The 13,235-nt window shown below is 37.1% G+C and overlaps 1 protein-coding gene across 1 annotated transcript in view; it reads right to left on the bottom strand.

The window, feature by feature from the left end:
• Positions 1-3,408: 3,408 nt before the first annotated feature.
• The window catches only part of LOC118189758 (uncharacterized), a 171,292-nt gene continuing 161,465 nt past the window's right edge, over positions 3,409-13,235 (bottom strand). Inside the window, exon 2 of the mRNA XM_085821225.1 lies at positions 3,409-5,906. Coding sequence (XP_085677351.1) covers positions 4,330-5,906 — 1,577 coding nt within the window. The 3' untranslated portion in view covers positions 3,409-4,329. The remainder of the gene's footprint in view (positions 5,907-13,235) is intronic.

Genomic DNA, 13,235 nt, shown 5'->3' with positions numbered 1-13,235 from the left:
CATGAGTGTTAAAGCTACTCGTTTGGAGCCAGATATTTCCATAAAAGGTATGTTCTCTTTAGTAACAGCCTCATAATAAATAAAATTCTTCATAATATATAACAGCTTCATAATATATAAAATAACACATAATAATCTCCACCCCACCTCGAATGGCGGGTTTTAGTCGTTTAAAGGCGTTGGCCACTACTAAGGTAGGAAGCGGTGTCCTCTTTATTATGGAAACGCCTTGAAGAGTTATTAAGGTTTTTTGATGCAGGAGAAGAGAAAAATGAGCAATGCCTTCGCCGGGACTCGAACCTTGGACCTCTCGCATTCGCGCCGAGGTTGCTACCGTTACACCACGAAGGCATGCAGAAAGGAGAGAGAAAACGCATTATTTAACCCCCTTTTAAAGGGAGACTGGGTATGAGAGGACCCAATTGCCAAATCCGTTTGGTGAAGAATCATCCTCACCGACCTTTTAGTTCGGGCGCCACCGTAGAGTCATTAGATTATTTTGAAGCAGGAAACAAGCAAAAAAAATGAGCAATGCCCTTGCCGGGACTGGGACCTCTCGAATACGCGCCGAGTTTACTACCGTTACAAGCATGCAGAAAGGACCGTTACAAGCATGCAGAAAGGACCGTTACAAGCATGCAGAAAGGACCGTTACCGTTACAAGGCCTGCAAAAAGGAGGAAGAAAATACTTTATAACCTACTGTTGCCTCCTAAACTAGACTACTGGAATTTTAAATAGTTTTTTCAAATTCTTGCTGTAATATTGCTAATTACCGTATTTTCCGGCTTATAAGACACACCTCCTTTTGTATGCCCATTTTTGAACGTTATAATAAATTTACATAAATAAATTTAGATTATAATAAATTTACACCATTTTAAATATAAAGTAATACTTTCTGAAAATACCCAATCTATCTGGGAAAGAACATCTTTTAGACAGATCCAGACACTCATCTCCAGAGCTCAATGAAGAGTCACTCGAAACCTCTTCTGAATCAACAACTGAGTCCTCATACAACAAATTGTCCTCTGTACCATCCAGTGCATTACTAATGCCACACTTTCTTAAATGATGTAACCACTGTCTTTGTTTCCACGGCATCCCATGAAGCTTTGACCCATTCACAAACGACGTACAAGACGCAACCCGTTTTTGAGACCTATTTTCAAAGGAAAAAAGTTCGTCTCATAGTTCGGCAAATACGGCAATTTACGGGAAAGGTATTCGTTGAGTATGCAAATTTGCTTCAGTTGCCATCAGCCTGACGCCACTTGATCAAAATTACTCGAAGAGGATCATGCTAAACACTGACAGAAAGATAGAGATGGCTCATTTGCCACTTACCTGAAATGCTACAAATAAATTTTAAAACACTGAATTTAGCCTACTGTATTAATCTGCTTATACTTCTAACAAATTCCCTCTCCCATTAGCAGTTTATTAGAGGTTGGCCACTACTAAACTCTGGTCTCTTTATTATGGAGGCACCAGACAGGTGGGCCACAGTTGACTCTTGTGGACGTACGGACAAATTACATCCACGTCTTCTCCGGGATTCGAACCCGGGCCTTCCGTACGGCAGTCAGAGTGACTAACCGCATTCCCATTTGGGCGACCCTCATAACGTGTCAAGTAACACAATTTCTGGTTAATCTTCGGATTATGGTAACTTGGCGATTTTTTGGAGAAAATTTGCCGACCAACAACCCTGCTACAGCAACCTGCTAGTTTTTTTTTTTTTTTTTTTTTTTTTTTTTGGACGCCATTTTGTTTTCAAAAAGTAAAGGCATTTTTTTTTTAACTTAACATTTTTTTCCAACAATCTGCTAGCCGAATTACGCTTATGCTAGAACTTTTATGGAACAAAAGTGCTTAATCATGACGAAGATTAGGTGCGAAATTGGGAGAAAGTGCAGAATCGCCCACTGCTTGCTGCGTTTTCAAGAATTGCACATACACGGTATCATCCATGTACACGTCGACCTATTTTCACTTAAAAAAAAAATCCCAGAATTGCACAAAAATGGCATTGCGCACACTCTTGACTTTATCCATGTACACTGCTAAAGTCCTAGCTAGTAACCTTTATCGCCTTACCAAAATGTCGCCAAACTACCTGTTACCGTATTCCAAAGATTAGCCCAATTTCTTTTTAGTAGTTTTTCTGTTATACCTCAATTTTGGTAGAGGGTATTTAGGCCAACAAAATAATATTAACTTGAGTTTATGTTGCGAGAAAAAAATTTTATTTATGAAGTTTTAGATGAAATAAAGTTCCCCCCCCCCGGGGTTGGATCCCAGGGGTGGGCAAGGTCGACTCATCCTTTGGGTCGGTAAAATGGGTACCAAGTTCGCTTGGGGACTAAACACTGGGGGTCCTGCGACAAGCTCACCACTTGTCCAGGGCATATGCTTACGCACCCTGGGGCCCACGGTCAAGAAAGTAGATTTCGGGGCACTGTTGGCCTTGACCCACTTGAGCTGTAGCGCCGCTGAGTTTAGTTTTAGTTTTTAAAGTTTTATACATTTCATTACAATTATTGGTATGTTGTTATTTATGCTCACTTGTCCGAGAATAACATCGGCCTGAGCTCAGAAAATTCCTCGTGGCAAGGAGCGCAAGATACTCCTGTCGTTGGCAACAGTCTTGAGCAGCCTTACAGGTTACAGTCGTATTTAGCTCAGTTCCACCCCTCCCCAAATTTTGATGGAGAAAACCCCAGGAGGGACGGGTCCGAGGGTTTCCCACCCCTCTTCCCTTCCACCAAACGAGAGGATTTCAGTTCGCCGCATATTTAGAGTGCCGCCCTGCCGCACCGACACTATTACGTTTACAAACATGCATGCCTTTTCCGGGATTCGAACACGGTCCCTTCGGATAATGCCGGACGTGATGCTGTACTGATTAACCATTAAGGTAAAGGGACAGTGCCCACGTCCTCCGTCACTTATCACTTCGGCACGGCAATTAGTGATGCTAACCACTATATCTTTTGGGTCGCCCGTTATTGATATAAATATAAGCGAGAAAATAAAATCCACTCATTTGTAATATTTTAAAGAACATACTTTTGGCTTAAAGAAAAGTAAATGGATTTTTTTAAATGTTTCATTGGACTTAACTCTTTCGCATTCATTAAACGCTTGTTTACTTTTGAGATTATGGAATTTAATGACCTGTTTGATAAATATTTTGTTTAAATTTTAGAACACACATTTTATTTTATTTTCAGGTTTTAAATTTTAATTTTAAATCAGAAGGAGGTAATTAAAAAAAAACAGGATAGGATAACTGATATGAATTAAATTCAGTGCGATTCTTTCATATCAAGAGGCGAAGACAAAGAAATTTGTTTGAGGATATTATTTAAAATCTTCGTAAAATAATTACACTCAGAAAATCTTTCAAAACAATATCTTTATTTTAAACTCTGCAACAAATATGTCTTTACACGTGTACTTTTCCAAGTACGAACTTAAAAAAGGAAGAAATCACTGGTATCTTTGAAACTATGTTATAAAAATAACTTTTGATCTTCAGGTTGGTAAACAGTGTCTAAATAAAAACAAATTTAAACAGAGACACAGATATTTTTGGACATGTAAATTCTGTACATATGAACCACTTTTAATAAAGGGAAAAAGGCACATAATACTCTCTCGAATAATAAAAAAATAAACTCAAACACTGAGTTTTTCTCCTTTGTAAAAAGAATACTTGACTTCATCAAAATGATTTGAAATAAGTTCTCTCTAAAATGAAAACAAAGTACGTAAGTTTTGATTTTTCACTATCTCACTCATAGGCTTAGTAATACTCATATGGAATGGTAAGTTCGCTTCATTTTGTTCTTCAGTTAACAGCCATTGCACTTAAAAACAGGTTACAAACACAGTTAAAACAGTTTCAATGAATTCGAAAATATAACACTATTTCAAAGTTTTGGCCTTTAAAAAAAATATTGTAACTCTCATTGTTTTATATTCAGATTCTGAGTCATTTTCCACCATATTCTAACGAAATGAGAGCATTTACCATTATAAGAAAACGCAGAATAAAATCTCGCCATGCTGATTTACCACATTAAAAAAAAATAACAGTTTAAATATCACCGGTAACACTGTTGAAATGCCCACATATTTATTCCACTAGAAATATTAAGGAACTTATGCAGGACATTACCACCTGTCAACACCAAAAAGAACGGTTTCCAAAATTCACTGACATTCCAAGTATTTATTTTTGAGCACATTTTATTTTCATGATCAGTCAGAATTCATGTTGAAGACTTCATAACAAATGCTGTATAAGCTCATTTCTACGCTAACTTATAATGGACCTGAAAGCAGCAAATGCCTCACTTATCGTATCTCCTTCCTCTTCAGTTCCTAGAACCATTTTGTTGCTTCCAGAAGCATCCATTAATGGATTGCCATAGATGGATTTCTGACAGTCCTGGAAGGAGCTTCCAAACTGAGTATCTTCAACAGTCCGTTGACCTTGCTGATGACGTGGAGGGAATGGGGAAGATGATATGTTATTAGAATCGGTGGGACCAGCATTTGGTGCTGAATAAGCAGACGACCCTGTGAGATAACGATCCAACTCTTTACCATCTATGTCTCCGAAAATATCTGGAACAAAAGAGGTATCCGCGGAGTTCATGGCATTATAATTGGCCGAGTTACCGATACTGGAATTTTTGCTGATAGGAAACCCGTTCGTGTGATCACTGTTCTTCTGATATGCTTCTTGCGGAGGGAAAGAGCTGCTGTTATACGTAAAGTTCATGGACGACGCATTGGAATAAGACGTTGCAGAACTGTATGACGGCAAGAACTGAAACTGTTGCTCTGGGTCCGAGTTGCAATCCTCTACTTCTATTTTGACTTGAGGCGTTTGCTGGTTGGAGTACATTCCTGTAGCGCTTGAATCATTGGAACATGGGTTATAATTGCTGAGATGTTTGTAACTAGGTGAACGATTTTGTAAGGCACTGTATAGATGGCTAGTTGTTGGAAATGGACTGTTTCTTTCTGACATGGTAGTAGGTGGGCTGTTGATGGGTGACATGGAAGACGATGAATGATAGAAATCACGACGCTGAACATCCATTCCTGAAGAAACTTGGATCATCGTATGCTGGCCGCATTCAGACACAGTATAGATAGGATTCCCTGAAGCAGCAGAGAGTGCTTGCAACGTGGATGCTGCCAATCGCATAGGCAGACGGTATGGAGGTCGAATATCCTTTAGGTAGTTAGAAGTTCCACCAAACTGAGAAATAAGTTGAATCAATGTATTGTTATTGGATACTCTGCCTTGATTCGGTTCCCTTCTCTGCATCTGAAGGCGGTTGGAAGCTTCTTGTTCAGTTTGAGGTGGCGACATATCTGGTGTTGGTAATCCTCTTATATTACCATCAACCCGTTGGTTATTATTTTTATCTTGAGCATACTCGACACCCATACCCAGTTCTTTTTTGGGGAATTTTATACTATCATTATTTGGGCTACCATTAGGGGAGCAATCGGGTGTTTGGACGCCATAGAAATCACAATTCAACTGTTGGTTGTGGAAACCCATGCGATTTGCACTATTGCTGCTGCAACCATGTTGCTGAGGAGTGTATGACAACGGTGGTGTCTCATAAGATGGGTTGTATCCATTCTGGAACACTGAATGAGGAGACGCCCCAATCGAACCACCAGAAGCTTGGGGTACAGGAGGAGTCGGAGAACTTTTCGCAGGAGCTGCACCATTACCTCTTTTTGTGCTTTTTCTTCTTCGTGGTCTATACTTGTAATGAGGGTAATCTTTCTGATGCTGCTGTCGGAGACGTTCTGCTTCTTGAACGTATGGCTGCCTCTCTGCCGGCGTCAAACTTCGCCATCGCTTACCTGGAATAAAGAATTACAGTAATTAAAATAATTCAACACAACAAAAAAGATACATTTTTGTGTCAGTTGTATATAATTTAAGCAGTTAAAAAATAAATGGATTCCAACAATTTTTAAACAGGTTTTATAATAATACTTTTATGACAAATTTCCTTCAGTTACTCGGACATACGAACTGAAAACAAATTCTGGAGAGGCCACGGTCGAACATAAGAGATTAAAAAAGTTTTAATTTTTTTATTACTAATTTCCAAGGGGCAGATGCATTCGGCAAGGAAAATTAAGTATTTATTTACCTGCAATCAAATAAGAACAAATGATTCAGAGATTCTGCCATTCGTATCGAATTTTCCTCGAATAATATTTATATCTACGATAAAGATAATTTGGTTTGGAAATCATATTTCAAAAGAATTTTTATCAAACTTTGTTACAGTCGAAAATTGTGGTTAGAAATGACGAAGGTTTGGAGTATTGAGTATTTCCTTGTCAGTAACTGGACAACTACTTCTCTGAAGTGCACTGGGAAAAAAAAAAATCAAATTGCGTTTTTTACGTCTCGAATGCGCGACATACATATTAGATTTACGGCCCGGTGGCGCAGTGGCAAGCGCATCGCGCAGCAGCACCACAGGTCCGGGGTTCGATTCCCGGGCTGGGCAAGGTCGACTCAGCCTTTCATTTCTTGGTTTCCATCACTTGGGTCGATAAAATGAGTACCAAGTTCGCTTGGGGACTAAACACTGCGGGTCCTGCGACAAGCTGACCACTTGTTCAGGGCATATGCTTACGCAACCCTGAGGCCCACGGTCTAGAAAGCAGATTTCGGGCACTGCAGGCCTTGGACCACTAGGGCTGTTACGCCACTGAGTTTAGTTTAGTTCATATTAGATTTATTTATAACATTAGTCTAATATAGGCATTTTGACACAAAGTCGAACTTTTTCGGAAATGACATGCCCATTTTTTTCCGCATTTCGAGTCTACGACTCAAATTATGCCTAAATATTAAAGTTTGTAAAATTTGGTACGAAATTTACTGAGAAATTCACTAAATTTATCTTGGCCCGTTCTTTTCCGTTTGCGCCAAGAATAATTTACTTAGCGAACTTCTTAATTTATGGCAACCTATTTTCCTTTTTTCCGAAAAAGGCCTTCAATTCATACTTTCAAATAATTTTAACAAAGTGCGTTAACCACATTTGGCGTTATTATCGCTTATAACAAATATGCCAAATTTCAAAACGCGCCAATATATAAATTCACATATATCTCAGGAAGTTTTGAATAAAAAACTAATTTTTTGTAAGCATGCTTAGAAATACATCTACTTTAAGATGGTGGTAAAAATTTCATAGGTTATAACCCAATTTTTTTTTTTAAAAAACTGCTCGTGCGGTTTTTACAAAACTTGGCAGTTTGTCGTAATTTGAATTGTAGAATTGAAGTAAAAAAAATGACATGTCATTTCAGAAAAGCCCGATTTTGTGTCAAAATACCTACATAAGAAAAATGGCTATATAGAAATCTAATACATATCCTAAACCGCGCTTTTTAGAATGAAAAACACAAGTTGAAATTCGCCAATCGCCCCAAGTAGAACGGGAGATACAGAACTACCCCCCTTTTTTGCGTTTACAGCTGAATAGTTGTTCTATATATACAGTTTTATATATAGAACAGTTGCAAGAACTGTATATATAGAACTTTAAATATAGAACTGTTCTTATTTGCTTCGAGGACTTGAAGGTAAAAGTTTAAATTGGGTGCCCTTTGTCCTTGGAAATTCTTTTTTGACGCCAAGATCGGCGCCAAGAAGGCACAACTTGAAGATGGCCGCTACACAAAACCAAAATAAGAAGTCAAAGAATTGCACAAACTCTGTGTCCATGTACACATCCATTTGTTTTCACTTTTAAAAAAAAAACATCCTAGACTTGCACAAACTAGGCATTGCGCACTGCCTTAAATTTGTCCATGTACACATCAATCTATTTTCATTTAAATAAAATCAGGAAGCTAAAACAAAGTTAGTTAAAACTTTCATGGTAACCAGAAGTGAGGTTTCATCGCCAAAATTTAAAAAAAAAAAAAAAAATTGTTGCTAATTGAAGGGGCACCCAATTCTACACTAGAGCCGACTATAATAGGTTCTTGCCACCTTAAACAAAAGGCAGCAGAAAGTAACCTCCTGTTTCCACAAAAAAAAAAAAAAGGCGATTCCACGATTCCATAAGTGAGACATAATCCTCCGCGAAAGAATTGCGCATTAAAAAATGTAATTTTACATAAGATACCAGATCACGAGTGGGGAGAATGGATCAGACTTACGGCCCAATTATGAACTGTAGCAGCTTTAAATGTTCTTATTAATCTCTCGTGCATTTGAAATAATAGAATAATAATGTATTGGTTACTGGCAATATTGAAATGCAAGCTCGAGAGCCACGTGTGGCTCTCGCACGAAGAATATATTTATTTTATTTTTAAAATGTTAGAATACGTTTTCTCTTCTTGTTTGTATGTCGCCATTTTTAGTGTTAAATAATAATTACTGCTGTGTTCCATCAGTGGGCTTTGCTTCAAATTGCAAAAGAAGTATCACAGAGCATAGGAATTCAGTTTTCTCCCATCAGAGTGAAGCCCACCAGCAGCCGAGCGGTAAAGTCGCTGAACACTGGTAGTTCGGTCCGAGGTTCGAATCCCACGAACGGGCTGGCTGCATGGGCGTTTTCGTGGTTTTCCCCACGTGTAACGTGTATACGAGCCAGTTTTCCTTAGAAAGTCCTCCACGAAAGGCATCCCTTCCCTTAGGCAGATAGCCCTAGTGTGCTTTGCCATAATTAAATACACACAGACACACACACACCCATCAGAATGAACTGATATATTTCAAGGAACAGTAACTGAGAGTAGGATAATTCTCTTCTCCTACCACTAGTCTCTGCAGAATATTTTCGAACCAAGTGATTTTAAGAATAACCTGTTTGCTCCACGTAGATACGACTTTCCAAAATTTCCATATGTTATCTTTCTATCGCAGAAATTAAATTTTATATTCAACCAGGACCTCCAAATTCCCGTACAGTAATTAAAGAACGTAAATTTGTATGTTCTTTTTTTTCTGTCCTAGTTTTTTTTTTTTTTTTTTTTAAATATAAAATTAAAAATAGGGAGAAAATGTTGAACTCTGTATTGTAATTTTTTATGCTTTTCTTTAAAAGTCAGATACCGAGCCTTAGAAATTACTGAGAAATATAGTACATAAAAGGTTACGTTAGGTTAGATTATTTAATTACGGCAAAGCCTCGAGAGCTGTCTGCCTAAGGGGAGGGATGCCTTCGTGGATGACTTTCTAAGGGAAACTGGCTCGTATACACGTTACAATGGAGAAAACACTCATGCAGCCAGCCCGTTCCGTTCACGGGATTCGAACCTCGGACCGAACTACCAGCGTTCAGCGACTTTACCGCTCGGCCGCTGATGGGCCTAGTACATAAAAAAAAAGTTACTAAATTACGACTCATAATCAGCCAGATGACAATTTTTTAAATAATCGCAAAATTAATTTTTAAGATAGTCGGGACATGAATAACACAAATGACCTATGAAAAGAACATATTTCCACGTTTGAAAGAAAAAGAATTTTTTTAAATTTTACGTTGATTCTGGAAGTAATAAACAAGTTAATTGCATCACTTTGGTTATCTCTATAATTTTACTAAAGTTTGTGATAAAAATTAATTAGAATTTTTTAAGCTTTTTTTTCTCCGACCCGTCCTCAAAGTTTCTTTCATGAAGAACACGGTATTATTTAAAATGTAATAAGTTTAATAAGTCGTTATCATGAAACAGAAATGCGCAAAACAGGTAAAATGCACATTTACTTCCTTGTAAGGAAGTATTGTAATTACGAAAAATTCCGAATATCATATTTTAACGAAAATATCCATTTTGACCGCTATCGAATACGATTCAACGATGTTTTTGCGTGACATCTCTACGTAAGGACAGAAAAAATGACTTTTTTTTCCCTCTAAACGAATTATAAAACTGATTTAAAATGGTTTCAAAAGAGTTTTTTCGTGACGTCTGTACGTACGTATGTATGTATGTATCTCGCATATCTCAAAAACGAATAGTTTCAGAAACGTTCAAATTTTGTATATAGGACTGCTATAACATGTAGTTGTGCATTTCGTATTTTGGTTGCAATCGGCCGCATCAAAAGGGTATAAATATATATATCTCCAGCCTGTTACTCGGCTTGGTGAGCTCAGTTTTTATTCTTATATGTTAGTAAATTATGCATTTTTTCCTTTAAAAATGGTTGAATTATGTTGTTCTTATCGTCTGGTTAAAGTTTTTATGGCTGTAGTTAATATGCATGCAATAGTTGTAGAATTATGAACAATTTAAAAATTGCTTAAGTGCGGCTAATTTTTTTTACCATAGTAGCCATATTTGTTTACTTCTAAAATTTAGTAGAATAATGAATAAAGTCTTTCTGCACCTCAAGTGGTACCAAAAGGAAACTTAAGTCTGTGCACCGAAAAATCTGCCTTCTTGCCCGCTGGCCGAATAGCTTGTAGAAAGTATAATTTTAATTGTAAATTAATTGTAAAAATTAGTTTTTTTAAAAATTGTTTTAACTGTATTTGATATTTTATGTGTGTTTGATGTTTTAACTGCATCTGATATTTTTAATGAAATGTCTAATGTCTATTTAATATATGTCTAATGGAATTCGAGGAAATCAGTTTAAATGAATTGCAGCAAAAAATGCGTATAATTTAGTGTTCTGTAGAAGGAAGTCACGTGGTGTACATGTCACAATGGTTTTTTTTTTTTTTTTTTTTGACGAAGACCATTTACAAATTTAACCCAAATAATTTATGGCAATTGACTTTCACCGCTGTTTGCAAGATATGGAGTACTTAAAACAATCGCTGGAAACAATCTGCTTTTTGGTCCATTTACCTCCCACTTGTGCCTGCAACCATGAATGAAACTGGAGTTGTGATGCAACGAGCCATCACCCCTTTCCATCCACTCCCACCCACTCGAACGACTTCACTCGGAAAGTTAACACCTCCTCAGCGGAACAATCCTTCAGGAAGCGCCAAAACGTTACCATTCAACCCCAAATCCCCGATCCTATCCGAGACTGAGACCCCATTTTTTTTTTTTTATATACTGGAGGTCCCTAACGCGTTGCGACCTTTGGCACCGCTTTCCGGGACCCTAGTCACGAACTGGGTGGGGCCGAAGCGTGCGTTTGCACCCACCTCGCTCGTTTTAGTCCATCCACACCTTTACCTCTCCATTTCTCATCATCTTTCATCACTCATGGTAAAAGTCCGTCGGGGCTTGTTTCAAAATTTCGTAAATTCATTCATACATTTTGTGATATCATTTTTACGAACTTGAATTCTTATTCATAAATTAAAAGTGAAATCGACACACTCGGAAAAAGCAACTGCTTTAGTGTTACTGTCAAAAAATGATGACATGATGTACAATCAACAAGATGACATGATGTACAATCAACATGATGACATGATGTACAATCAATATGATGACATGATGTACAACAACATTCATTTACAATATAAAATATGTAGGATTCTATGAGGTTAGGTTACTAATGTATGGCAAAGCACGTAAGAACTATCTGCTAAGGGAAGGGATGCATTCGTGGAGAAGTTTTTCAAGGAAGGCTGGTATTCACGCTACACATAAAGAAAACCAACTACGCAGCCAGTCGTTTGCTTGGGATCGAACTCGGGCCGAAATGCGAGTATTCAGCGGTCTTACCTTTTCGGTCACTAGTGTTGTAGAGTCATTAGGTTAATTGGAAGCGGAAAAGATGAAAAATATGCAACCGCCTTCGCCGGGAATCGAACCACGGACCTCTGGAGTACCGGCCCAGCGTGCTACCGTTACACCACGAAGGCACGCTAGGGAAGTGGGAGAAATACCTTATAGTGTAACTAAATCTGAAGAGAAACACACTAGTGCAGGGCTTCTTAAACTTTTCTTAATAGCGACCCCTTTTCATTACTCAGAATTTTTTCGCTATTCCGCATATTAATATTAAATATAAAATAAAGATGCAAAGCAAAAAAAATCCGAAAGCTTTCAGATTTTACATTATGCTCAAAGGGGCGTTTTTTTAACGTTTTGACGTTTACCTTTACTTATTAAATAATATCATGTTCTTCGCACTTAAACCATAAAATTCAACTTCAATATCGCAAAATAATTTTAAAATGAGCATATCTTTAAAATTTCCGATACACAGTCTCGGAACGTTGGAGATAATTTTTTTTTTTTTTTTTTTTTCCCCGTACAGTGTTGCCACTGCTCGTTTTGAAATCGTTGAGTTTGTTAATCAAAAATTCGTTAAAATTTTACAAAATATGAAATCGATCATAAAACAAATTCCAAATTTTAAATATGGGCTTCCAGATGCCCATATTCGGGTTAAAACTTACGCCATTCTAAATTGGATTGCTCTAGGTACCGTAGTTTTACCAGATTGCGAGAAACATACGTACATTTATGCAGATTTTTCATTATTTAATTTCTTTAAACATAATACAAGTCTGCAATATTTGGTGGCAACAGTTTGAAAAGTGAACCGACATTTAAAGTTTTCGCGGCAAAATGCCAAAACGAAACTAATAGCCCTTTTGGGCTTATAAAAATAAATATCCTCTCGTAAGTAATTCACTTCTTCGGTAAACAATATACGTATAAAAGTATTTTAGGATTTATTTTAAGCAAACAAAAATTAAAGAAATTTCTAATGAGACTGGCGTAATGGTTTTCTGCTGCATAACAAATGAAATGTTGGTGCAGTACTTGACACTGCTGGTCATAAACCATCTTCGACATGTTTTAACGTTAAACGATATTTGGTTTTAATTAGCGTTAAAAAAGTAAGTAGTTTTCTAAAAATATGTGGTGGTGAATGATAGAAGAACATTTAATGCCATTTTAGAAAGAGTTAGGAGATCTAGTTGAAACACGATCCAGAATTCATCAAGGAATTTTGTGGAAACACAAGTTTTAGGTTTGAATCGCTAGATAGCTTTACAAATTCCTTTTTCGTTTTATATAACAGGTAATTCATCTGATTAATATCAATTAATGTAACGTCTTTAAAAGTCTAATTTCATTAATGTAATTTCTTTAAAAGTCTTATGAATGTAGTTTCTTTAAATTCCACTATCGAATAGAATTTTCGTGACCTTAAAATTTCGATTTGCAACCCCATTTGGGTTTGCGACCCATAGTTTAATCGACCCATAAAATTTGATTCAA

This window comes from Stegodyphus dumicola, chromosome 7, assembly GCF_044657685.1.
Source record: "Stegodyphus dumicola isolate Sdum_Otavi_A_Nest chromosome 7, ASM4465768v1".
In the NCBI taxonomy this organism is placed as follows: Eukaryota; Metazoa; Arthropoda; class Arachnida; order Araneae; family Eresidae; genus Stegodyphus; species Stegodyphus dumicola.
The sequence above is the reverse complement of the archived record's forward strand: the minus strand, read 5'-3'. Positions and strand labels throughout refer to the sequence as shown.